This window comes from Hydra vulgaris, chromosome 13 (assembly GCF_038396675.1).
Source record: "Hydra vulgaris chromosome 13, alternate assembly HydraT2T_AEP".
Taxonomy (NCBI): domain Eukaryota; kingdom Metazoa; phylum Cnidaria; class Hydrozoa; order Anthoathecata; family Hydridae; genus Hydra; species Hydra vulgaris.
This window is the reverse complement of record NC_088932.1, coordinates 36,569,617-36,596,433: the sequence shown is the minus strand read 5'-3', so window position 1 is coordinate 36,596,433 and position 26,817 is coordinate 36,569,617. Positions and strand designations below refer to the sequence as shown.

General features: G+C 29.5%; 2 protein-coding genes across 2 annotated transcripts in view; one reads left to right on the top strand and one right to left on the bottom strand.

The window, feature by feature from the left end:
* LOC100211228 (DNA polymerase subunit gamma-1) overlaps positions 1–26,817 on the top strand; it is an 80,017-nt gene that overhangs the window by 36,270 nt on the left and 16,930 nt on the right. Inside the window, exons 13-17 of the mRNA XM_065816693.1 lie at positions 5,726–5,832; positions 5,909–6,048; positions 6,157–6,318; positions 7,007–7,121; positions 19,115–19,249. Of these exons, the coding sequence (XP_065672765.1) occupies positions 5,726–5,832; positions 5,909–6,048; positions 6,157–6,318; positions 7,007–7,121; positions 19,115–19,249 (659 nt within the window). The remainder of the gene's footprint in view (positions 1–5,725; positions 5,833–5,908; positions 6,049–6,156; positions 6,319–7,006; positions 7,122–19,114; positions 19,250–26,817) is intronic.
* Positions 15,168–17,216, bottom strand: LOC136090304 (uncharacterized). Its single transcript, XM_065816694.1, has 3 exons — positions 16,737–17,216; positions 16,528–16,665; positions 15,168–15,382 (listed from the first exon to the last, which is right to left on the bottom strand). The coding sequence occupies exons 1-3, from the start codon at positions 17,178–17,180 to the stop codon at positions 15,218–15,220; spliced, it is 747 nt and encodes a 248-aa protein (XP_065672766.1). The 5' UTR covers positions 17,181–17,216; the 3' UTR covers positions 15,168–15,217.

Here is a 26,817-nt window from a genome sequence, read left to right as displayed (position 1 = left end):
AAATATAAATTTGGACAAAATGACTGATAGATGTTGTTTTTTACTGGACAAGTGCCTGAAAATGTCTGATGTCCGGCCACTATTTCTAGCCCTGTATATATATATATATATATATATATATATATATATATATATATATATATATATAATATATATATATATATATATATATATATATATATATATATATATATATATATATATATATACACACACACACACCTATAGTTTCACTTTCTGGGACAAGCTCACAATCAATCACAAACAACAACGAGTTGATGATTCTGAGCAGTGTTTGAATCTGTTCAACCGTAATAGAGACAAATTTTTGTGTCGGTATATGACAATGGATGAAATGCTGAGTAGACTGCAAGCAATGTACCCAATCCAAAGTGTGGAAAGATACAACAGTTGGCTGGTAAGGTTATGGCATCCGTATTTTGGGATACATGTTGAAAAATTTTAATTGGCTATCTCCAAAAGAGGCAGACCATCAACAGTAACTATTACACTACCTTGTTAAAGCATTTGAGCGAAGAAATAGCAGAAAAACAGCCTCATTTGAAGAAGAAAAAAGTGTTGTTTCATTAAGACAATGCACCATGTCACAAGTTGATGAAAACTATGGCAAAATTGCATGAATTGGGCTAGAGTTGCTTCTCCATCCACTGTATCCTCCATATTTAGCCCCCAGCAATTATTTTCTGTTTGCAGATCTCAAAAGAATGCTCAGTGGGGAGAAATTTAAGGCCGATAAAGAAGTGATTGCTGAAACAGAGGCCTATTTTGAGGTTTAAAACAAATTGTTCTACAAATGGTACAAATAGTAAATTGTTCTACAATGGTATCAAAAAGTTGGAAAATTGCTATTTTTGGTTTATCACCCTCGAAGGCAACTACAAAAATGTTTTTTTCTTACTTATTCCCAGGACTTATCAGCCAAGCTGTTATTTATATACTGTAGCGTGCAAAAGTAATCGGACAAGTGCATAACTTGAGATAACTTTTGAATGAAAAATCCAGTTTCCTTTAAATTTTCACTGGAATTTCAAAAAATTAATTACAAATCTAAAAACAAATGATTTTTTACAAAGTCTAAGCAATCTAATCTTAAAAGTACACTTAATTGAAATTTGCGTGTGCTAAAGTATCTGGACAGAAAAAATATACATGAATTAGATTTTTTTTTAAACATTTTTTAAATTGAAAATGCTATTATTTAAAGTAAATTGCTTTAATACTTTGTAGGGAAGCCCTTAGCATTGTTTACTGCCTAACAACTTCAAATCATTGAGTCCACCAACTTCATAATCACATTAATGTCCATTTTTCTCCTTGTTTCAGAATTTTAAATAAATCAAGTTACTTGTTGGTTTTCGATCTGAACTTTGTCAATCAAGGTATTGCCATAAATGTTCAAAAGGGTTAGAGTCAGGATTTTGTGATTATGCATGGATCATTTTTTATTCTCGAGGCATGAAAAATGGTCCACGCATAAATGCTGTCTTGTTAAATGCTGAAATGAAAGATTTTTATAATGTAAAATGTAGTGTTGACACAACCAAGCATCATTTGAGGTCTGCAAATCTATTTGGAAGCCCTGCAAGGAAACCTTTTATTTACATAGAGAATTGAAAAGCGCGCTTAAGATTAGCTAATGAACATTTGAATTAGGAAAGAGAACAGTTGTTGAAAATACTTTTTAGTGATGAATGTAACTTTGTTATTTTGATCTAATGATATTAGATATGTTTGTCAACCAAAAGGCTATAAAAATGATCCTAAATACCAGCTAACAACAGTTAAGAACTGAGGTGGAAACAATATGGTCTGGGGTAATGTCAATAGGTATTGTATCTGTCTTATCAATTCAATTGATGTCAAAATGAACAAAAATATGTAAAAAGATATCATTAAGGATATCATGCTATCACATGCTAAAAACAAAATCTCTAAGGAAGGATATTTTAGCAGGACAATGACCCAAAACACACTTCAACTCTTGTGAAAGACTTTTTCAAGATCAAAAAAATTCAAATAATGGAATAACCTTCACGAAGTCCTGACTTTAATCCTATTAAACATCTATGGGAAAACCTTGATCGACAAAGTTCAGTTCAAAAACCAACAAGTACACGTGATTTATTTAAAGTTCTAAAACAAGAAGAGGGAAAAATTGACATTAATGTGATTATGAAGCTAGTGGATACAATGTCTTGTCGTTGTCAAGCAGTAACCAATGGGCTTCCAGACGAAGTATTAAAGCAATTTACATTAAATTATAGCAATTTAAAAAATTATTGAAAAAAAAAAATCTAATTTAACAATTTTTTTTTTGTCCAGATACTTTTGTACACGGATATTTCAATTAAATGAACTTTTAAGATTAGATTGCATAGACTTTATGAAAAATCAATTGTTTTGAGATTTGCAATCAATTTTTAAACATTCCAGCAAAAATTTGAAAGAACTTGGACTTTTTATTCAAAAGTTATTTCAAGTTATGCTCTTGCCTGGTTACTTTTGTACACTACTGTATGTACACATACACGCACAAGCACACATGCACAAGCACATAATTGTAAACAAAACTATCCTTGAAATTCATTTACTGAAACATTAATATAAAATTAGAATTAAAGAATTAAAAATCAAAGAATTATAAATCTATTATTAAAAAAATCTCTTTGGTAAATTTTTTGTATTACCCCGCATATTGTTTCAATTAGGATAAATATTCTAATTAGTAAAGTTAAAATTAGCTAACTTCGTGCATTTCAAAAATGCAACCATTTATTTGGATATTTCTTTGAGAAATGGATTCACAGTGCACTTGGCTCCAAAAAGAAAAATTTTGGAGCCTTTATAAGTAATTTTTTATTCTTTATTTGTTTATCATGCAAGCATTTTTTTTTTTTTTTTAACAGACTGCATGAACCAAAATATAGAAATTTCCTTGTTTAGTCTCTATCTAAAATATGACATTTTTCTGGGCTGTTGTCATGTAATTAATGTTTGTGGTAAATGTATTCTATTTTCATGGCTTTACACAATTAGAAGTAGAGCACTAAACTTAAAATATGTGTTAAATGTATTCTTTTTTCATGGTTTTACACAATTAGAAGTAGAGCACTTGAAAGCCAGTAAAATTACAAAAATAACATTACAAAAATAGTTACATAATGTTATAATTTACAAAAGAATGATTAACTCAGGTAAGCACTGATCATTACCATGTTGTTGCACTCTAATATCAATTATTACATGATGATCAAAGATGTATAGTTGGCATTAAGCTGAAGATGTCTTTATTTGGGGAATATGATGGAACGCCATACATAAGTGAACTAAATAAAATATTGATAATAATTAAATGTGTAATAATAAACTTCGAAAGCTATATTTCTTATATTAATAAACGATTTTTATAATTCCAAAATTAAGCAAATTATATATGAATATGGATGGCCTGATTTTTATTTAAGAAGTTGCTCATCAAAAAATTTGATCTTAAAGTTTCTTTGAACCTTGTTTTTCCTCCATAAAAAATATTTCTACTATTGAAATTAAAAAGCTGAGTTTAAAATAAATTTGCAAACATTTTTGTCATTTTACATTTTATAAAAAGTAATTTTTTAAAATATAGTTTAAAGCTGTAATGGTGGAAATTGAATTGACCATATTTACATATAGTGCATTAAAAATACTAAAAAATCTATTTAGTATCTATACATCTAAAAAATAATGTAAAACATTAGTTTTATAGTTATATATACATATAAAGTATAATTCACTAATTTTGTGTGTTTAATTATATACAGTTATAATTTTAATATTAAATTACTTTTAAGTCATTTCATATCTACCAATCGTGACACCAATGGTGTCTGGTGTGGTTGAAGTTACCATTTTATATCTACCAATGGTGCCTAGTGTGATTGATGTTACCATTCTACATTGACGGTGCATAGTGTGGTTGAAGCTACCATTTCATATCTACTGATGGTGCCTAGTGTGATTGAATAGTTACCATTCTACATTGATGATGCCTAGTATGGTTGAAATTACCATTCTACATTGATGATGCTTAGTGTGGTTGAAATTACCATTCTACATTGATGGTGTATGTTGTGATTGAAATTACTATACTACATTGATGGTGCCTATTGTGATTGAAGTTACCATTCTACAGTGTTTCTCTTTTTTGAGCTTTAGTTTTACACTGCTGTAGATATGACCAAGTTAAAATTAACTGTAATATGACCAAGTTTAAATAAACTGTTATACAACTAAGTTAAAATAAACAGTAATATGACCAAGTTAAAATAAACTGTAGCTAACTACAACCATACTATTTAATTTTGTATAGCATTTACTAAAGTTTATAATAGCAAAATAATATATTAAACAAACTTGTGTTCAATAAGTTTAAAACATTTATAGTCAAAGTCTTGAACCATATTTACCAAAGTTACCATAGTAACCATACTTGCCAAAGTCTTAAATCATAGTAGTTAGCAAAATTTACTTAGCAAAATTATATATAAAGTTAAATCAAACAAATTATTTTAAGTTTTATAATGAATGTCAAATGAAAAATATTGGAATCTAATCACTGGCCCTTAATCAAAACATTATTTTTTTAACAGTTAGTGCTTCTTAAATCTTTAAGAATTGATGTTCCTTTTGTCTGGTTACTTATAATCTAATTAAAAAAGGAAGAAAAAAGAAAGTTAATTTAAATTTGAAATTATGTTTGTACAAATTTTATCATGAGAACATTAACTTGTTCTCGGTGAGTTGTTTATAACTAACTTTTTGATTTGTAGCTTGTCCACAATGTAGGTCATTATTAGAAAATTATAAATACTCTGATTTTATTATTGGTAACAAGAGCTACTTCACTTTAAGCAACTCGCTTCTCATTTGTAATGATAACCGAACTGAGACACCTTATGATGTTAAGCGTTGTGACAAAACAAAATATGTGCTAAAATATTTTGTTTTAGCATTATCACAATGTGCTAAACAATCACAGATTGGCTGTAAATACAAAAGATGCAGCTGCTATCAAAAGAGACAAATCCAGCAAACATGCCAGATATCTGTCCTAATAAAAAAAATTTTAAAATTCTTAAACAAAAAGTGCACGTAGATAGCTAGACTGCTTATGACTATAAACTAACAATTAGGATCAGGTAAAGAATCTCTGAGATAAATGGATGTTAGTGTTGCACAAAAGTTAGCTTTGACAACGCAAAAAACTTGACCAAATACTTTAAAATGCTTTTTTTTAAATTAAAAAAAGTTTTGAATTAAATGAAAAAGAAGTTTAAATAAATATTTTTTTTAAAAAAAGTTAAAATTAAAAAACCAGTTGTGGCAATTTTTATTTAACAATTTTTATTAAATGCCAAAATAGTTACACAATATATAAAGCTTAACAGTTGTGCTTTATAAATATTGCATTTTAAATTTTTTCATTTTTATATAAAATTTATTTTATATGAAATTGAAAAAGTTTTTATGCGAGGGTTCTTTTCCTCGTGTAACCATACAAACACAGGCATAGGTAAGGAATGAAAACTTGTTTTTCCAGGACAAAGCTTGTATTTATCAGATAATTTATTATTTTCTAAGATATTTTGAAACTTATGAAATTATCATGAACTAAAATAAGATTTTGTTTATCAATTAGACATTAAAACTTGTGCAAATATATTAGGTAGCACTGCATTGAGTTGGATGACTTTGCAAGGTAAAAAATCTGATCGTACTGACTTGCACAGTAAAACTGCAGATACAATTGGTATGAGTAGAGACCAAGCTAAGGTAGTCATTATTTCTACAACTAAAAAGTATTGTGATGTTTTTGGAGAACATGAAATAGTTTGATATTTTCAATTAGGTTTTTAACTACGGACGTATTTATGGAGCTGGAGAAAAGTTTGCAGTTCGTTTACTTATGCAGTTTAATCACAACATTTCACTTGCACAAGCAGAAGAGAAAGCTGCAAAGTTATATGCTACCACAAAGGGAATAAAAAGGTTTTCAAGTTAAATTTTAGACTTTTCATTATGAGAGTGTGACCATTTGTGATATAAGTCTAGCTAATATTTATCTAGCTAATAAAAGAATGTTTTTTTTTATTAAAGTTATTTACTTACTGAAGAAGGACTTCGCTTATCTGAATCATATAGCATTCCTACTTCTCAAGGTACAATAAGTTATATAAACTTAAAAGAACTTCTTTACCTTACGAAAACATCTTGGGAGAACAAAGAACTTCTTGTGCATAAAACATGGTTTGGTGGAAGGTAGGTGGTTGATAAAGTAGTAATAGCTAATAGATAGGGGATAAGAATTTTCAAACTTCCCTGGACAAAATCTTTTGTAGAAAAATTTCCAATAAAAAATTCTCCATTGAAAAATGCTCAAATACAGAATTCTTGTAACAAAAGAAAACTGATGATTAGTTATATCAAAAACTACTAAAGACAGTAACTGCTACTACTAAAAAAATTACATCTACTAGTACTACTATTACAACTACAAAAACTAACTCCTTAAGTTTGTTAATACTGACTTCTCGTTATATATACTGACTTCAAGTCAGTCATGCTGCATTAAATTAATATTAAGCTAATCTTAAAGTTAGATAAAAAAAAAAAAAACTATTTTTGATATGAGTTTGAAATTTATATAAGAGGATGAGGTGTTAAGGTGTCTTTCATTCTGTAAAATACCAAAAAAAACTTTTTTGCTTGTTTAATTATTATTGTTATTTCTTTTTGTTTAATTATTTCTTTTTGTGTTACATTTATTTAATGTATTATGTTATATATTTTTTGCTTCATAACTGTATTATTCAACATAAACTTACAAAAATTTGTGGGATGATGGTAAAAGAAGGGTAGATTTGTTAAGTATTGGCTGAACAATAAAATCCCTTATAGGTAAATGATATTAGGTAGTATATTGACATAAAATCATCTGTCATTTTAGTGAGTCAGATATGTTTAACAAATTAGAAAGTATTGCAGTGTCTGAAGAACCAAGAACACCAGTTTTAAATTGTATGATCACAAAAGCTCTGCTTCCCAAATATGTTCACAATCATGTAAGTATACTTGTTATTGTTTGTATATTTGTTTTTAAAGTAAATTTATTTTTAATGTTGTTATTAAATGGTGTTATACTTTGAAAAAAAATTAATCTGTGGTTCTTGTTGCACTCGGAGGCTTATGTATTTGGATGTCATGCAAATTTAATTTATATTAGGAATTAATAATGTATTACCATCTTCGTCATTATCATAATCATCATCATCATCATTATTTTTGCTATCATCATCTAGAGAGTTTGCATTTAAATTCAATTTTTTAATCAAAAAGTCTTTTTCTCTAAATTGAAGGATATTTTTGTATCATCAGCCATTTTAAAGATGAAATTGTCAGAAAAATCAGTAACAAAGGTGAGAAACAACATGAGACCATAAACGGAACTCTGGTACCTCAAAGGTTACTGAAAATGAAGGATTTATGTTTACCATTAAGGTAAACCATTATGTTACCAAGGCGACTTTATTACAGTAGTTAGAAAGTAATAATGCAATAATTTCAAAACTGTTTCCAAAAACGAAAAGAGATTATGTAGACAGTTAACATGTCAGATTTATCAAAAACATGATATGGCAAGAGCATTAACACTTGCCTCATTGCTTCTATCTGTGGAAAGATCATCATTGCAATCACAGGTAGATTTATCCATAAACCTATCACCTTTTATTATGGATAGCAATATCTTTATGTGTTATCCCTATAAATCTTATGAATCTTGAATCTCTATATCATTTGTTATTACAGTTAAAAAATCAACAATTAAACAAGAGGCTTGTTAGAACAAGTTGTTAGACTTAAGATGAACTAATAGAAGTTTGTTAATTGAAGATTTAAAAACCTCACTAAGAATAGTAAGGACCAATGACAAAATAATAATTACTAAAAATAGTAAAGACCAGAAACATGCTGTTGATGGATCAGAACTTATGAGTCTTATTTTTAAAAACTCAAGAGTTTTTAAATAAAAGAACAACTGATTTTCCAGCAAGTAGTGTATTAAGATTTATTTAAAAATTTATCAAATAGTTTGAAAAATATTGAAGATTCTTATGGAGTATACTTTTGTAGAGCTGTGGAATGTTTTCTGGTGATAAAAAGGCATTGTTCTCAGAAAGGTTCTTCTGAAGAAAAAATTAAAAGAAATTATAGGACACAAGTTTAGATGGAGACAAGGCAAATAATAAGTTGTATGGTTTGGTTAGTCTGAAAAATAAGTCATCAAGTCAACTATCTGGGTAAGATGTTAAGAAAGTCAAAAGTTGTTTTAAAACTGACTGAGTCATTGGTACTACCAAGGAATACATTGCATGTACATTAAAATCACCAATAACAGCTAAATTAGTTGATAAATAAAGAGTAAGTGCTTGGTCAATTTTATTTCTAATAACATTGAAAAATGCTCAATAAAAAAGAAAAACTATAACGAACACAAAGAGAGGTGAGTGAGAATACAAAGATAAATAATAGTAAATCAGAAAATAAAAAGTTCTGAATTTTTATTTAACACAAAATAAATGTATTTATATGAATAAAGATATTATAAAAAACATAAATGCTACTATGTAGTTAATATATCTTTATTTCCTTTTATTGGAATTTCTTTATTTACTAATTATAGGTTTGAAAACAATTGTAATTAATTAATTTTTAAATTATACATTAAATTTTTAATTATTAATTTGTATCTTAAACTATTTTTTGTGGGTTGATGAAAAAAACATTTTTAACAAACTAGTAAAACAAACAAACTGAAAAAGTAACTAAATTCAAGCAAAAAATTAAACTAATAAAAGTAAAAGAAGTAGTATCCTATATTTTGAAAACATTTGTATCCAATGGAGCTTATGTGAATTAACTCACATAAGCTCCATGGATATTCATTTACTACATTAGATATGCAGATTTACCCAATTGAATTCATAAACACTAAACATAAGTATCTTTAACATAGTTATTTTAAACATAGATTTAACAATTAATAAGAAACTTACTTTGTGAGAATGCTTTTTTGAAAGTTTCTAGTATTTGACTGGAAGGCTAAAAATATTCTTTTTTTAAAAAGCAATTTATCATCAATGCAAAACATAAAAAATTACATTGAGATATAAAATTATGCATTTATTCGAAAATCATTTCTTGGCTTTTAGTGAACAATTAGAAATTGTGAGTTTCAGCAATGAAGTTATTTAATAATCATTTTAAAAAATAGACATCAATATGAAGGTAAGCCAAGCTGTCTATCAACGCAAAGTATCACAACAAAAAAGTCTTAAAAAGGCTGTAACTTCTTTCTCGACTAAAGATATACACATTTTTTTGTATAATAAAATATAAAATTGAATATCTCAGGATTATATTTATATCCTAAATATAAATAAAATAAAAAATAAAAAGAATATTGAAACCATCTCTATTAAGATTGCTCTTTTTTTTTACTCGTTTGTAAAATCTAATTCTTGTTGTCTTGCTTGTGTCAAAAATATGATCATTATAATTATGCTAAATTCCCAATTATGATTATTTCAAATTCAATGGCTAGCAAAAAATTTAAAAAACTCTTTTTAATCTGGCTGCTTTTTAATGTACAAAACATAACAGTTAAAGCAATGAAAAAAAAATTTTAGTTGTGAAAAAGTTCAACTTTTGAGAACTTTTTTAACTTGTTTCAAAATTTGAAAAAAATTGTTTATATCCCAAAAACTACTAAAAAGTAGTTTTTGGGATATTTTTCTACTAAAAATACTAAAAAGTTTTTTTCTACTAAAAAAAAAAAATAGGCTCTCCATCCTTATACTGTCACTGCATTTTACAAGAAAAATTTAATAAATTATTTTTTATTGTATTTTATTCTTTATTTTTAACTTAATATGAAGTATTTGAAGAAAAATTACAGAAGCTATTTGATGAACAACTGATAAATACTGATAAAATGGTATACTAACTAGAAGAATGAATATATTTTTTTAAAAGTATCACTTGAAAACAAGTTATTAAATTAATTTAGTGTTAAAAATGAAAAAGATTATCTGTTACAGTGACAAAATGAATATCTTAGATTTCCCCCCATAACAAACAGTCGACCTAGTTTATGAAACCAAATACAAATACGCATTTGACCTTAGTCCTAGTAGATACAGTGTATATTTTTTTATAATCTACCTATATAATCTATAATCACATTTTCATCAGTACCTGTTTTTTGACAAAACATCATAATAACAGAAAAATATGTATTTGTTAATACATCTGGAAAAAAAATTAAGTTAATGCAATTAATTGTTGTTAGTTTTTTGAACCACTATTAGATGCTATTAGAGCTTCAGTTTTGTGCAGCTATCAATACAAGACTGTCTCCTGCATTTGAAGATAATAATTTTGTTATGTATATAATTACATTCAATATCTGGCTATTGTCTGGCTGATCCAGCAAAGAGATACTTCTTTCTACTAAAAAAGTATTATCAGACCGTTGTGTTTGGCAGCGAGCTCTATCTTGAATAAAAATCAATTGTTCCCCATATGGAAACTATTTTCTAAGCTTTAAATCAACTTATTTTTCATGACTTCTTTGTAATGATTTTACTGCATAATAAAGTCCAGTGCCCTCTCTCTTGATGACACATTACTTTTGTAGGGTGCTTAGCAGATGGTTTGCTTTTTATTGCAAAAATAGTTTAATGTTGGCAATTAATTACTGACCTTAAATTTATAGTTGGGATCAGGTTGTCTCAAAATTTAAACATGAAAGTTTCACCATAGCAACATATATGACGTCTGTTTATTACTGCTAGAAACTAGACGTCTGTTTATTTCTGCTAGAAACAGACGTCTGTTTATTACTGCTAGAAACAACTGTAAAAAGGTTTTGTCTAACGCCAAAACCCGCTATACTCAGGTCATGAAATCTCGTATCTCATCTCAAAAACTAGGCTCTCGTGACTTCTGGAGAATCTTTAATAATATCAATAATAAGGGCAAATCTATAATTCTACCACTTTTGCATGGTTCAGACTTTGTCACCTCACCTAAAGAAAAAGCCGAATTGTTTGCTAAAAACTTTTCATCAATATCTTCTCTTGATTCCACTAGTTGCGTTCTACCTGGTATTGCCAACAAACAGGTTGATCCATTGCTTGACATTCATATCACTCCAGCATCTGTATCTAAAGTGATTTCCTGCCTAGACTCTTCTACAGCTTGTGGCCTGGACAACATACCTGTTATTGTCTTGCAGAAGTGTTCTCCGGAGCTGTTGTCTATACTCTCAAAACTATTCAACAAGTGCTTATCAGAGTCTTGCTTTCCAGCCTGCTGGAAAGCGGCATCTGTTATCTCTATCTTCAAAAATTCTGGAGAGCGATCTGAATCGTCTAACTACTGTCCCATAAGTCTTCTACCTATCATAAGCAAGGTTTTTGAATCTTTAATTTACAAACACTTAATTTCTCATCTTGAATCTAATAACTTACTTTCTGACCATCAATATGGATTTCGATCTTCTCGTTCTACAGCTGATTTGCTAACAGTAATAACTGACAGGTTTTATCGTGCATTAGATAAAGGTTGAGAGGTTAAGGCTATTGCTCTTGACATTTCAAAAGCTTTTGATAAAGTTTGGCATGCTGGTTTTCTCCATAAGCTTTCTTCTTATGGCGTAGCCGGCAACATCTTTAAGATCATTTAATCCTTCCTTTCCAATCGTAGCATAAAAGTTGTCCTCGATGGACAACACTCTTCTTTTTATTCTGTAACTTCAGGGATCCCTCAAGGTTCTATCCTTGGCCCTATACTCTTTTTAATTTATATTAACGATCTTCCAGATATTCTCACATCTAAGGTGGCATTGTTTGCTGATACCATTTATTCTTGTCGTGATAAGAAACCAACACCCTCTGATTGCTTGGAGGGGGCATTTGAGCTTGAAAAGAATCTCACTTCTGCTACAGCATGGGGCTCACAGTGGCTGGTGAACTTTAATTCAGATAAAACTCAATTTTTTTCAGCCAATCGTTATCGCAATAATTTAGATCTTCCTATATTTATGAACGGTGATTAACTCGATGTGTCACCTACTCTTCGTCTTCTAGGATTAACTCTTACTTCCAATCTTTCTTGGAAAACATATATCAAATCAATTGCAAAATTAGCATCTGCTAAGGTTGCATCTCTTTATCGAGCTCGTCACTTTCTTACTTCGGATTCTATTCTCTATCTCTATAAATCTCTAATCTGGCCTTATATGGAATACTGTTGCCATATCTGGGGCGGATCTTTTAATGATGCCCTTTCTCTTTTAGACAAGGTGCAAAAACGCATTGTTAACATAGTTGGACCTGCTCTTGCAGCCAACCTCCAACCATTATCACATCGTCGTAATGTTGCTTCTCTTTCTCTTTTTTACAAATACTATAATGGGCACTGCTCTAAAGAGCTAGCGTCTCTTGTGCCATCTACTAAAATTCTTTCTCGTGTTACTCGTCATTCAATTAAGTGTCATCCTTTTTCTGTGACTGTTCCTAAGTGCTCCAAAAATGCTTATTCGTCTAGTTTTTTTCCTCGAACATCAGCTCTTTGGAATTCGCTTCCTTCATCTTGCTTTCCTGATTCATATAATTTGCAATCTTTTAAGTCGTCCGTCAATCGTTATCTTGCTCTACAATCTTCATCTTTTCTCTTTCAATAACTTCCAACTTTAATTAGTGGCTGCTTGCAGCCTTGTTGAAAGCGAAGATGTAAAAAAAAAAAATATATATATATATATATATATATATATATACAACTTTTAAGAGATGTTTAGAATGTCTATGCCTGCCGGATTGTAGCAATATTCAAATTGAAAAATATATGCAATATTTTCTAAATATATATTCAATCTTTTTCAAATATATTCAATCTTTTTCAAATATATATTCAATCTTTTTCAAATATGTTCAATCTTTTTCAAATATATATTCAATCTTTTTCAAGTATATTCAATCTTTTTCAAATATATTCAATCTTTTTCAAATATATTCAATCTTTTTCAAATATATTCATTATTCCTGGGATAAAGCAATTTACGCGCGTAAATAGAAGGATAATAACTACAATTAATGTAGTTATTATCCTTCTATTTCTTAATTACAAACAAAAAAATTAAACACAAACAAAAACAATGGCGACCGAAATCATTGAAAAAGACATGGGTGCAGATCTATATAAAAATTTAATATATTTTCTAGATGAAGTTGAATCTTTTATTGGAAAAACCACTTGTGGTGATTATTTGACGTTATTATTACAGCATATTGATTTAATCGATCAACTTATTCCAGTATTGAACAGTTTTAATGAAGAGTTTATTGGTGATTTAAACAACAAAGAAAGAATAGAAAGTATATTATATATATTTTTGGAGATTCGGAAAATGCTTTCCCTTTATTATCATGAAAAATCTTCAAAATACTGCAGTATCAATATTAATGTGCTATATAGTAAAACCCCTGGAAGGCCAAAGTTCGAAATTCCAAAAAATGTTCTAAAAGAATTTAAGTGTTTGGGTTTTTCTTGGAATGTTGCATCGAAGGTTTTAGGTGTTTCACGTTGGACAGTTCATCGCAGAGTAAATGAACTTAATTTAAACAAAACAGGTCGTTTTAGCAACATCAATGACCACGAAATAGACAGAATTATAGCTGAATACATATCTCGTCACGGTGTAGCAACAGGGGAACCATTATTATCTGGTTATTTTAGATCAAAAGGTTACCATATACAAAGAAGAAGAATCCGCTCTAGTTTAAACAGAGTGGATCATAGGAATACTGCATTGCGATGGGGAGCATTGGTTAGAAGACGATCTTATTATGTACCATGGCCAAATTCTTTATGGCATATAGATGGACATCACTCTCTAATTCGTTGGAAATTCGTAATACATGGGTGCATTGATGGTAAATCAAGAAAAGTAATGTTTTTGGAAGCCAATACAAATAATTTAGCAGAAACGGTGTTAAATCTTTTGCGACAAGCGAGTTTTCAACGCCTTCAAGAATAAGAGTAGACTTTGGGGTAGAAAATGTTCTTATATGTGATGAAATGATTGCAAGAAGAGGTCATGGCAGAGGGAGTTTTTTAGCTGGATCTTCCACAAGAAATCAAAGAATAGAGAGGTTATGGAGAGATGTGTTTCGATGTGTCGTGTTACCTTTTTATTACACTTTTTATGCTATGGAACAGAACGGCATTTTAGATATTGAAAATCCAATTCACATGTTCACACTGCATATAGTTTATTTAGAAAGAATAAATCTTTCCTTGAAAGAGTTTAAACTTATGTACAACGACCATCGTTTATCTACAGAAGAAAATTGGACTCCCAATCAAATATGGACTTTAGGAATGATAAATATTGACAACCCTATGTCAAGAGATGAAACTGAAAATGATATAAATGATTTTAATATCTATGGAGTAGATGTTGACGGCCCTTTATCTCACGATTTAAACAATGTTGTTGTTAACTCAGTTAGTATTCCGAATAGAATTGATATTGAAGCATTCGTCAGAAATTCAATAGATATGTCTAAAGAATCCACTGAAATGGCAATCGACATTTACATAGAAGCCTTAGCACTTGTGGTGGAAAAATTTGAATCTTATTTATAATTTCAGATGAATTTAACTTCTTGTTCTATTTTATTTTGTATTAGCTGCTTGTTAATGTGTACAGAATAGTTTCTACTGAATAGAATCCTTTGTATCTATACTCTCGAGTCCAGAATACAAGTGGGGTGGGAATAAACGGCACAGTGGAAATGGGGGGGGGGGTTGTTTATTAAGGACTCGAGAGTACTATATTTTTTTACTTCCATGTAATTCGTTTTGAGCCTATATTCAAATCAAGCAATATATTCATTTGCTACTAAATGGAAATTATCCATAATAGGGTTACTTTTTAAATTTTTGCATTCGTTCTAGACGGTCTCTTAACATTTTTAGAGGGTAAACCAGAGACTTGGAAAAAAAAAGATTAGCGTTTCTCTCAAATATTATAAATTACTTGGTAAGACTTCATATATGAACATGTAAAAATATCATCAAACATATTGCAAAATCATATTGTTCCAAAAAAGTTATTAGTAAATGCCATGTCATAAACATCAAAAAGGTCGTTATTAGCTGGAAGCTTGCATAACAGCGAGCCACGCGGCAAAACTAAACAATTAGAGCAAGTATGTGCAGTTGGTATATACATATATGCTTCATGTGTCTTCTGATCCTATAAATGAACAAAAATAAAAATATTATTATAACTTGCAACACTTAAGAATGTCTAGTTTTATTATTTTTATTTAAAAAAACAATTTTTTATGAAAATAACCTTCAAATATTTTTTGAAAAATTACATCATAAATCCAAGTATGGAGTTTTTTTACACACATTTTTGCATATTTATTAAAAAAATTTCAAGATCTTGCAAATTATTCTTGTTTATGTTTTTAGCTTATTATAGAAATCACACTAATTAAAGTAAACTGAGGTGGTTTTGTCCCACTTTGCACCTAAATTATCCTAGGTACAATAGCTGGTGGCCAATTAAATATTGGCCACAATTGGTCTACAATTAAGTTGGATACAATTAAAAAAAAGCTCACTGTACCTACGGCCAATTTTTTTCAAACCCCTCTATATGGCGGAACTTTTTTATTTAAGTCAATATACTTATATCAATAGAAAGTAATTGGTATATACATTTGATCATATCAGTTTTACAATTTTTAGACAAGTGCGGAGCATTAAACTTTGACGTTGAAAATACGTGGTCCTAGGTACACAAACTTCCCCTACACTTTAAAAATTCCAGGGCTTTTCCAGGATTTTTGAGAAAAAAAAAAGAAAAAACCCAGGACTTTCTAGGATACTAGTCCCGGACATTGCAGGACTGTGGGAACACTGTTATGGTAGAGAATATAAACATTTTAAAACAAAATATATATTGTGAAACAAAGTCATGCAGAAACATGCAGGGCCAAAGTTGCCCTTTTTTACGTTTTTTAATTTTGCAAGTTTTGTATTATGAAGAAATCTAAAAACCATAAACTATGAAGAACCATCCAAACCACTTCATAGTGACACTTAAAAACCATTATAGAAAAGTTAAAGCAACATTTTTACAATTAAATGCCCTTCCTGATGTTAACATGAATCAGGTTGTACTAGATTACATATTACCAGTAGCTGGATAACATGACTTGACAGACTATAAAAATAATATTTTAATAATATACATCTTTCAAATTATAATTTAGTTTCAGATAACAAACTAAATTTGAATGAAATAAATTATTCCGATATTTATTTTGAGTATGAGCAAAATCTTTCAGTTAAATACTACTATTTTATTAAATATAATAGATATTTTACTTTTTCATCAGCTTCAATAGTAGGAATAAATTCAACAGACGGTTGCAATGCAAACCCAAGTAGAGGCTCTTCTGAAGCTCCAGTGACGAAAGAAAGAATATTTGCCAATGAAACACACTCTCTTCTACCACTGGCAACCTAAATAATATATTATATGTAACATCTAAAACATCACAGTGATCACTGTTTTACATTTAAAAAAAACTTACCTCTCTGACATATTTCACAAACATAGAATAAATCTCTTTTTCTTTAACTAAAGCTGTCGACCCTTCTGATGAAAATTTTGGCTTCAATAATTTTAAAAGCATTTTTGCTGTGAATTGTATTTTTGAAGGTCTTAATAATTCAAGTAATTGTGGAAACTCTTTGAAAAACCTTATCAAATTAAACTTGTTTAAACCTTTTTGTATATTAGATATACAAATATCTGCTGTATTTTCGGTGATCTTAATAATGATGCTGTCTGGTAAATATGTTGGTAGCTGCCCTCCTTGAAAGAGTGCAATACCAATTAACGAACCTACAAAGTAATATTCCTCAGCAAAGAGTTCTCTCAAACCACTATCAAATAATCTCTCTTTAATCATTCTATTGCATTCTCGTATCCACTCTCTCCTTGGACCACCATAATCCTTAGCTAGTTCTCCCATAAAGTCAACTTCAAATGTTATTAAAAAATTTTCAACGGATTCTAATTCAGCAAATGTTGACATTAAAATATTTTGTCGATCGATACAAATAAAGTTTGTCTCAGAATCTTTATCCGTGTTTTCATCAATGTTTTCTATATCTTGAACTCTGCCCTTGATCATTGTTTTTTGAAAAAACCTTAAAATTTCTATTGGATCCTGAAGATTATTTTCTTTAATTTCCTTAATTTTTTGGTTTTCAAAATCAATTTCAATATATATATTTTTATCAACTGAACCTTTTGCTACAAATGAAGCTGATGTAAGTTTTTTTATTTCCTGTATATCAACTTCATTAACATCTTCTTGATCTATTAGTTGTGAATTTTTTGATACAAATGAAGCTGATGGAATTTCAATAACTTCCGTTGGAATGATCATTTGATGATCATTGCATCGTTCTTTTAGCTGTAAATATAAAAGCCCTTGTCCAGCTAGTTTTTTTACAACATCATTTGAGTAATCAATATTTGAGCATTTATTTAATTTTGATATTTTTTTTCGTGATACTTTAACAAAATCAAATTCATCTGAACCCAGCAAAGGAAATTTTTCATGCAACGACTCCTTTATTTTCTCTCTTATTATTTGTTCACTATCGAATTCATTGATAATCAAAATTCCATTTGCAATTATAGAATCCCATTTTTGGAATTGTTCTTCATCATTTTCTGTAGATGAAATTAGTGCAAATTCTAATGTTTTTGTCATTTTCTTTGATTTATTTTGATTGCCTATGTGGTTGCCTATATTGCTACTGTATGGTGCTGACGACCTTAATCTATCGTTTCTATTAAGGCGCCTAAAAATACCCGATGAACCACTTTCATTGAGCATTCCTCTAGCTCTTTGTAATGTGGAGGTTATTGTGAGTTCCGATTGTGGCCTGCTGATATTTGTGGTTTGATTTGTGCGAAGAAGAATAGAAGCTTCCTCTAACAAAGATGCAACTTTGCTATAACTATCCATATCGGTATAACTGCTTTTTATAACTACACGCTTTTTCTATAAATAATATTATATTATTATTAAAGTATTTTTAAATGTTGACAATGTTTTGTTCAACCAAAAGCCGATTGGCCGCGTTCTCCCCAGGAATATTGAATATATATTTGAAAAAGATTGAATATATTTGAAAAAGATTGAATATATTTGAAAAAGATTGAATATATATTTGAAAATGATTGAATATATATTTAGAAAAGATTACATATATTTTTCAATTTGAATATTGCTACAATCCGGCAGGCATAAATGTCTCCATTTTTTTTTTTTTTGAGCTTTATAATCTTATCTCAACTTATCCAACTTTTCATCAAGAAGCCTTTTGATAAACTCGCTCTGCACCAAATATTTACTACTTCTTTGACAAGACAATATTATTATTATTAGTAATGATAATAATAATAATACAGTAATAATAATAATCATAATAACAATAATATTTATTATTACAATAAAAGTAAAATATTTTAATTATAAAAATATAAGATAACAAAATTAATACAAATTATAGTAATAATACTAATAGGAATGTTTACAATAATAACGATGAATTAAAAAAAGAAAAAATATTTAGAAATATTATAATGATAGATACAAGCATAATATTATTTATAATAATAAGTTAATAGTTCATTAGGATGGTGTCACTCATACAGAAGTCTGATCTAAGGAATAATATAATATATGCAAGTAAATTTAAAAAAACCAATAATATATACAAGTTTAATAATATAAACAAGTAAACCAATAATATATGCAAGTAAATTTGAAAAAATTTACTCATTTACTTTTTTTTTTAAATTCTCTATTCTTTATTTTGTTAGATTATTGTCTAATGATTAAATAGAATTATAAATATATAAAAATATACAGTATGAATCTTTATACAGTACATGACCAGCAGAGTTAACTGGGTTGTCCAATCATCTGCTGTTGACTATCTTCATTTGGTATTGACTTGTATGAAATGGTTAATTGAGAAATATGACATAGATGCAAGATTTTGTATATCGATTCATGATGAGGTTAGGTTAACTTTGAATTTTTTTTCAAAACGTTTTTTTATGTAAGTTGTGGTTAAAAGTATTTCACTTATTATTTAATAAATTAGATAAAGTATAATTATATAAAATTATGTTAATAATAAACTATTCCTATAAAGAACCTCTTTGTTAAAAAAGGTTTTTTTAAACTAGCTTCCAAACCTGGAACCTAGGTTGCCAATCTTTATATCCTTGTTATCTGATTAAAAACAACATCAACAACACAAGATATTTATTTTTCTAGTTAGATAGTTTAATAATAGTTTTCTGAGATTCTGTGTTCATTAAGTTTTCCATTGTATATTATTTTACAATGTTTTGTTTGAAAAACAAGAAAAACTGAAAAACAAGACTGGATTTAAAGATACATAAGGTAAAAGACACAAATAAGGTATAAGGTAAAACAAAAAGGAAAAATGTTTTAGAAAGCATTTTTATTTTATTTTTTATCTATATAATCATATATTTTCAATAAAACCAAGCCTTCTGGCTTAGGCCTGGGAAAGGCTGAGATAAATTCCATATAGCCTCAAAGTAAAATTAGTTAAGGCAATACTAGATTCTAGAGCGTAGTTTTTAAAGGTTTTCTGCATGCCAAAAACATGCCAATTTTTCAGTAGGACGAAAATTATCCGCCATCTCAACAAAGTTCATATTTTTCTTATTTAGGTACATGAATACTGTTTTTGCATAGTGAGATGATGTCAAATCAAGCCAGAATACATATGCACCTTCTGAATGATGCTTATCGATGAATGGAATGAGTCTCTTCTTAATGCATTTGTTTAAGTATATTTCTTGGTTTTAGCCAGCCCACTAGACACAAAAAAGGGCTGAGAAATGTCATTTTCAGAAAAAACAATTCATAGAAGTAATTTTTTTTGATACTTGTTTTGTTTGGTATTTAACTGTAGATTAAGTAGATTTTACATTGTTAGTATAAAAAAAATCATTTCCTTTTATACTGGAGTGATTTAACATGAAGTAAGACGCATCATTAATTATTGGTTTAAGATTTTGAATACAATAGACTGCACTTAGTTCTAGCAACTGCTTTTTGCTTGTCAGACTGTTTTATAATGTCATTTATTGTCTTGGAATAATTTTTGTCTTTTTTTTTTTAATTTTTACTAATCTGTTGTTGAGTACAGTTGAACTTTTTTGCTGCATGTCGTTGAGAAACTCCAACTTTATGGTCAAATATAAATTTGAGCCATTTAATGCTTGTCTTGGTCATTTTTTTTAGTCTTTCCTCCACTACCTTTAACTCTTTGGTAGCCAGATTCACTTTCAGCACGTTAAGTTATCTTTTAGGTAATTAAACATCTATCTTTAGGTATATTCTCAGTTTCAAAGTGGTCATAAGTGAACTTTTTACCAACATTTCTGTAGTTTAAATAAAATTCATATACACGTTTTCTAATCTCTTCTTGTATGGAGTTTATTTTTTATTCATATTTCTATAAAAAATAAAAACGCATAAAATATTCAATAATTAGAATAAAAATATTTTTTCTTTTTTTTATATCTTATACCTAAAAAAATTAAGTGTCTATAAATCCAATCTTTTTGTTATATCTTATACCTAAAGAAATTAGGTGTCTTTAAATCCTGTCTTTTTGTTATATCTTATACCTAAAGAAATTAGGTGTCTTTAAATCCAGTCTTTTTGTTATATCTTATACCTAAAGAAATTAAGTGTCTTTAAATCCAGTCTTGTTTTTCAGTTGTCACCCATTATATATAGTAGAGTATCTGTAATAAGTTTGTAATCAAAACAGGTAAATTTTTATTTAGACAGTCAAAAACAAAAAGATACAGGTAAAAATTCCTTCAGATTTTAAATATACAGTACTGGTCATAAGTTTAGAGCCACCTGTTCTTTTCATCATTTTGCGGCATAAGTATGGTGAGGTTAACATTATAAACATAACAATGCATATAGTAATTTGACAAGGTATGAATCTATTGATATTCATGAATAATTGTGTATTAAACCAAATATAAATATTGATTTTCATGAGTTCTTTAATATTATAGCCAATTTTTGAACATTTTAACATATTTTGGTAATTTTATGATGTATTGGTATCAATGTTTTGGTTAATTCAGTTGTTATTTATGCTACTTTTTGGAATGTGTACACTAGTTAGATAATGTATTTAATGTTATTTTCGTTTTTATTTTAGAGTTTAAGTGAAAATATTTTCAGAAATGGGCAAAGCTAAAAGCCTTGATTTAACTGTTTGGGCCCAGGTGGTGGCTATGAAGGAAATTAGTGGCTTAAGCCTAAATGATATAGCCAAAAAATTGAAAAAAAGTCGCCATGCTGTACACAATGCATATAAGAAACATTTGGAATCAAATACATTCACGGACAAACCCAGATGTGGCCGTCCTAGAATGTCAACTTTACGTCAAGATAGAACCTTAAAACGCCTGGCCCTAACAAATCGTCGCCTTTCTTCCAAAAATTTGTCTCGACAGTGGCATGATGTTGGTGGACCTTTAATATCTCCAAAATCTGTTCGCCGTCGTTTGAATAAACAAGGTTTGAATGGTCGTGTTGCTATTAAAAAGCCTTTTATCTCCAAAATTAATCAGCAGAAGCGTCTCAAATTTGCACACAAATTTTTGCATTTTAGTGTTACTGATTGGCAAACGGTGTTGTAGTCTGATGAGTCCAAATTTAATTTAGCTAGTAATGATTCTCGACGTATTTTCGTTTGGCGTCGTCAAAATGAATCATATAAACCGGAATGTTTGCAGGGAACTGTTAAGCATGGTGGTGGTAGCATCATGGTGTGGGGTTGTATGTCATCTTTTAAGCCGGGCCAGTTGCATCAGGTGGAAGTAATCATAAATGGTGCCATGTATAGAGATATTTTGCGAAAGCATTTGCTACCTTCAGCAACAGCATTGTTTCCTGCAACTTTTCCATGGATCTTTCAGCAAGACAATGATCCTAAGCACACGTCTAAAGTGGCTAAAGATTTTCTATCTGCTAATGGTGTTCAAGTCTTGCACTGGCCACCCCAGTCGCCGAATTTGAACCCCATAGAAAATTTGTGGGATGAAATTGATCGCCGCTGTGCAGGCAAACGTGCTAGTAATAAACATGAACTTTGGGACTTTATTTCTGCCGCTTGGACTAGTATTACTGCTGTTGATTGCAAGAAGCTTGTTGACACTATGCCAGCCCGGTTGGCTGAAGTAATTAAAAATAATAGTGGACCTACTCATTATTAATATTTTAATACTCATTTTGGTACTAAAATGTTATAACAATATATTTTGTATGTTTCAGTAATATATTATTTTGCTGCACTGGGGTTATGGCTTTATAATCTGCAAAAAAACTAAAAAAAATGGGGTGGCTCTAAATTTATGACCAGTACTGTAAATATACAAATTTTTACATTTTTAAAAAATTATTTATGTTGGGACTAAGGAGCTAAAATTATTTTATGTACTAGACTACACATCTGTTATGATTATATATTTTTTTTGGCCTATCACTTTTTTTTATTTCTTTATATTTAATATTTATATAATTATCTTTTATCTATATTGCTTGATGCTTTTAGTATCATTATCGCGTATTGCTGATGCAATTTTTATCACTACAAAATATTACAAGCCTTCTTAACCATTGCACAGAACTCAGTCTGAGTTGCCACAGTTTGGTACACTGGTTCTGGGTATGTATTAGTGTGGTTTCCCTTTGAGTCTTATCTCAGAGATTTATTCATGCACAGGTGTTTTATACATTGTGGATTCCTAGACGAATGACTACATTGTCAAATATCCCTTACAGGACTGACCCCAGTCCAGGGTATTCCCTGGTGAAGTCTTATGTCAGAGGTTCTCCATGTGTAGGTGTCTAATCCATCGTGAGCTTTTTGATTTAAGACTGGCACTTCCTACATTTTTATTAAGAATCAGTTAATACAGCTATTCACGAAAGTTTAAAAGATTACAGAATTTTAAGATCTAATCTTCAGTTTTTCTTAAATAAAAATCTAACGGAAATAGATATCAAAATAGTTTTTTTTTCCAATTTGGTAAAGAGGTTATTTGTTAAAAAGTAGGTTTCGACTCATCACTGTTTACTCAGAAATTTCATTAAAAGGTAGGTGATACAAATTAAGAGGTGTCACAAAAGTTTAAAGGATTTTATTTAGGATCAATTATTTGCTAATTAATTGATAAATCCGGTGCGAAAATTTTTTTTATTTTTAAATAAAGTTAAAATGAGTAGTTTACAATCAAAAAATTCATCACAACATCATCAGGCAGCTTTTAATTCATTAAAAATCAACTTGAAATATTGTAAATTTCAAATTATTTTTAATTACGTGCAAATGGGTCGAAAATCAGTTTCTAGTGAGATCAAAGTGGCAAGTTATTGGTATGGCGAGGACAAAAAATCACACAAACGTTCAAATAGGCAAAATGCTTCACGTTTCTGAATATTGCGTTTGAAAAACCATCAAAACCTGGGAACTTACCAAAGACGTCTCTGACATACCGCGTACTGGGAGACCATCCAAACTCAACAACCATGACAAAAGTGGTATATTCAGAATGAGCAGAGAAAACCCCAGTCTCAGCTGCAAAAAGCTAGCACAAATCTTCATCGAGTCAAAAAATAATCTAAAAGTTAGCAGAGAGCTCGTGAGACGATTATTGTTGGACAAAAGTATTGGAACATACATAGCTGCTAGAAAACCTATTCTTTCAATCGCGGATAAGCGTAAACGACAAGTGTGGTCCAAAGAAAGGCTGGACTGGTCTGTAGAACAGTGGGCAAAAGTTATTTGGAGTGATAAAGCTAATTTTCAAGTCGTAAACTGTAAGGGAAGAATCTATGTCTAATATATAAAGATTTGCAACTGAGAAATATTTAGACAGGTTTTTGCAACATTTTTATGCAATTGCATATTGCAATTCGTTTAAACTTTTGTGCTTCTTATTTTTCCTATATGATTTTTTGTAATTGTTTTTTTCTAACTAAATATTAAAATTTTTATAATATATTCATATTCATTTTAAAGCTAATTACTTGTTCTTTAATAAATAAAAAAAGTTAATTCAATATCATTTTACAGTTGTTTTTTTTATTAAACAAAAACCCAACATACTTGACAAAAATTCTACACTCGTTTAAACTTTCGTAAATAGCTGTATAGTGGCTTAGATTATCCACCTTTCATTTCACATTAAGAAGAATTCTTTCATTAAGGTTAGTTTATCACTTTTTATGTTACTCTACATACAAGACGGACTTACAGATACCATTTTATCAGTTTGCTATATACTACCATACTTAGCTTTCTTATTGTTTTTTGCTCCTACTAACTACTGGATTTGTTTTTGCTCTTCAATTATTTCCAATTATTATATTTTCATTACTCATCATTTTAACTTTTTAATTTTAACTTGAACCTTTAATTTTAATTCATATTTAGACTTGTAAAGACTATCTTATGTATTTAATTTTCTGCTATCTTTTACCTTTTGTGTTTTAGAACAATGATGTATCTATATTTAATCCATAAAAATGAACAAAGATTTGTCCACCAATTTAGATGAAAAGTTTATTTCTTACCATCAAGTCATGTAAAAAGCAATAAAGAGTATAAACATTTTATACGAAAAACCAATAACTAATTTTTCACAATATGTTTTATCAAATGTTGAACAACAAACCTTAAACAAAGGTATTTCATGTATACCTTATGTGAATTACATCCATGTTAATTTATTTAGTGAAGCAATGAAGAGATTTGAACAATCTATTAATCTAATAATGTTTTTTGAAAAAGATGATAAAAATCAATTAAGACATAAATAAATATTTTTTACAGATTGATCGAAACATTGAGATAATTATGAAAATACCCAAACCCAAAGTTGCCAATAATCTTTCACCGGTAGAATCTATAGCATTAAAGAAACTACATAATAAAAATATCATATTTAAAAGAGCAGATAAGGTGGTGGGTCTGTATTCTAGATAAGGTACAGTACAAGAATAAAATAAACCATCTATTGAAAGATGTTAAGACTTATAAACTCCTACTGCACAATCGGTTGGCAAGAATACTAAGTGGTGTAAACACTCTTATAGGCTACATGGTTGTCTGCTACATAATTGATGAAATAACTGCAAATTTTTTATGACCTGGTACACCCTGTTGCTGCCCAATTTTTTACGGATTATTCCGAAAACTCACTAAGAGGGTATACCATTACGACCTAATGTTTCAGCGTGTACTGACCCAATGGACCATTTATCTAAATTTATCATGCACATTATAAAACCAGTGGCAGAATTTCTCCTCTCATATACCAATATACTACTTATTTTCTTCATATGCTTCAATCCCATCAATTTATCTCTTCTAACTATTTTTTTGTAACAGCAGATGTCACCTCACTCTATACCAATATCCCTCTATACTAAACATCAAGAAATAATTGAAGCAACCATCTTTTATATGATACAGATTCTAATTAATCAGAGATCACCATTACGTCCACCTTTAGCCTATATTTGTATAATTTTAGAAACCATTCTTTTATCTAGCATTTTCCAATTTGTAATTAATTCCAATTTGTAAATAAATGCGGTAGTGGTGTAGTGCGCTCGCTTCATAAGCGAGAGGTTCCGAGTTCGATCCCCACCACGTCCCTGGTAGTACCGCGCTCAACTTGTTTCTCTGCACAGCGGCCTTGTTCGTCAAGGTTCGTGTTTCGGAGTTATAGAGTTGAGAGAGGGTTATAACCACAATTAAGTAGCCTCCTCATCTGTAGTGGCCTTCTGGGCCTTGGGGAGGTAAAATAACAAAAAAAAAAAAAAAATTTGCTGATAGGTTCTACCAACAGATTATAGGTTCTTTACGGATTATTGGAAGATTACCATCAACATTAAGATCATATGATCAGACAGCCAAACTCAAATTAGTCTCACAAAGAGCAAGTAGATATGGTGAACTCTGCAAGAGATAAGACTCAACAAAAGAAAAGTTACTTCGAAGACCACAAATATTAGTGAATTTAAAGATTACAACAATATTAGTGATTACACAAATATTAGTGATTTAAAGAACTTGGTGATGGCAATGGTCTTTTGTGTTTTATAGTTTTTGCTAATTTAGTCATTTTTAAATATGTTAAAGAACTTGACTTAAGGCACTGATGGTGCTCAGTACACTATTTAATAGTCCAAGCAATTGCCTCATTGCGTTTAATAAACCCTAAGCCCTAACAAAGGGCTCCAAGTGTGGCATCGACAATGCACACCAAAAGTACAGGGGACACCATCCATGCCTAACATGGCACTGTTAGTACTTAAATATTTTACAGCTGTTGATAGAATCAGCCTCTCTGAAAATTACCACAGAGTTCCAGAAACCTGACTACCAGTCTGCCTCAGGAATATAAAACTGAGTTTTAGAGCTGTACCCTCATTAGGAGATAATAGAATAAGTTTCCTAGTCATAAAAACAAAGACACAATCAAAACCCATGCATATAGTCAACAAG

Excerpts from the sequence above, each read along its gene's own strand:
- LOC136090304 (XM_065816694.1), bottom strand. The coding sequence starts at position 17,180 with ATGGGAGAACTAGCTAAGGATTATGGTGGTCCAAGGAGAGAGTGGATA. Across the intron at positions 16,666-16,736 it reads TTGTGAAATATGTCAGAGAG|GTTGCCAGTGGTAGAAGAGA; the intron begins GTAAGTTTTTTT and ends TATATTATTTAG. Across the intron at positions 15,383-16,527 it reads CTATTGAAGCTGATGAAAAA|GATCAGAAGACACATGAAGC; the intron begins GTAAAATATCTA and ends GTTCATTTATAG.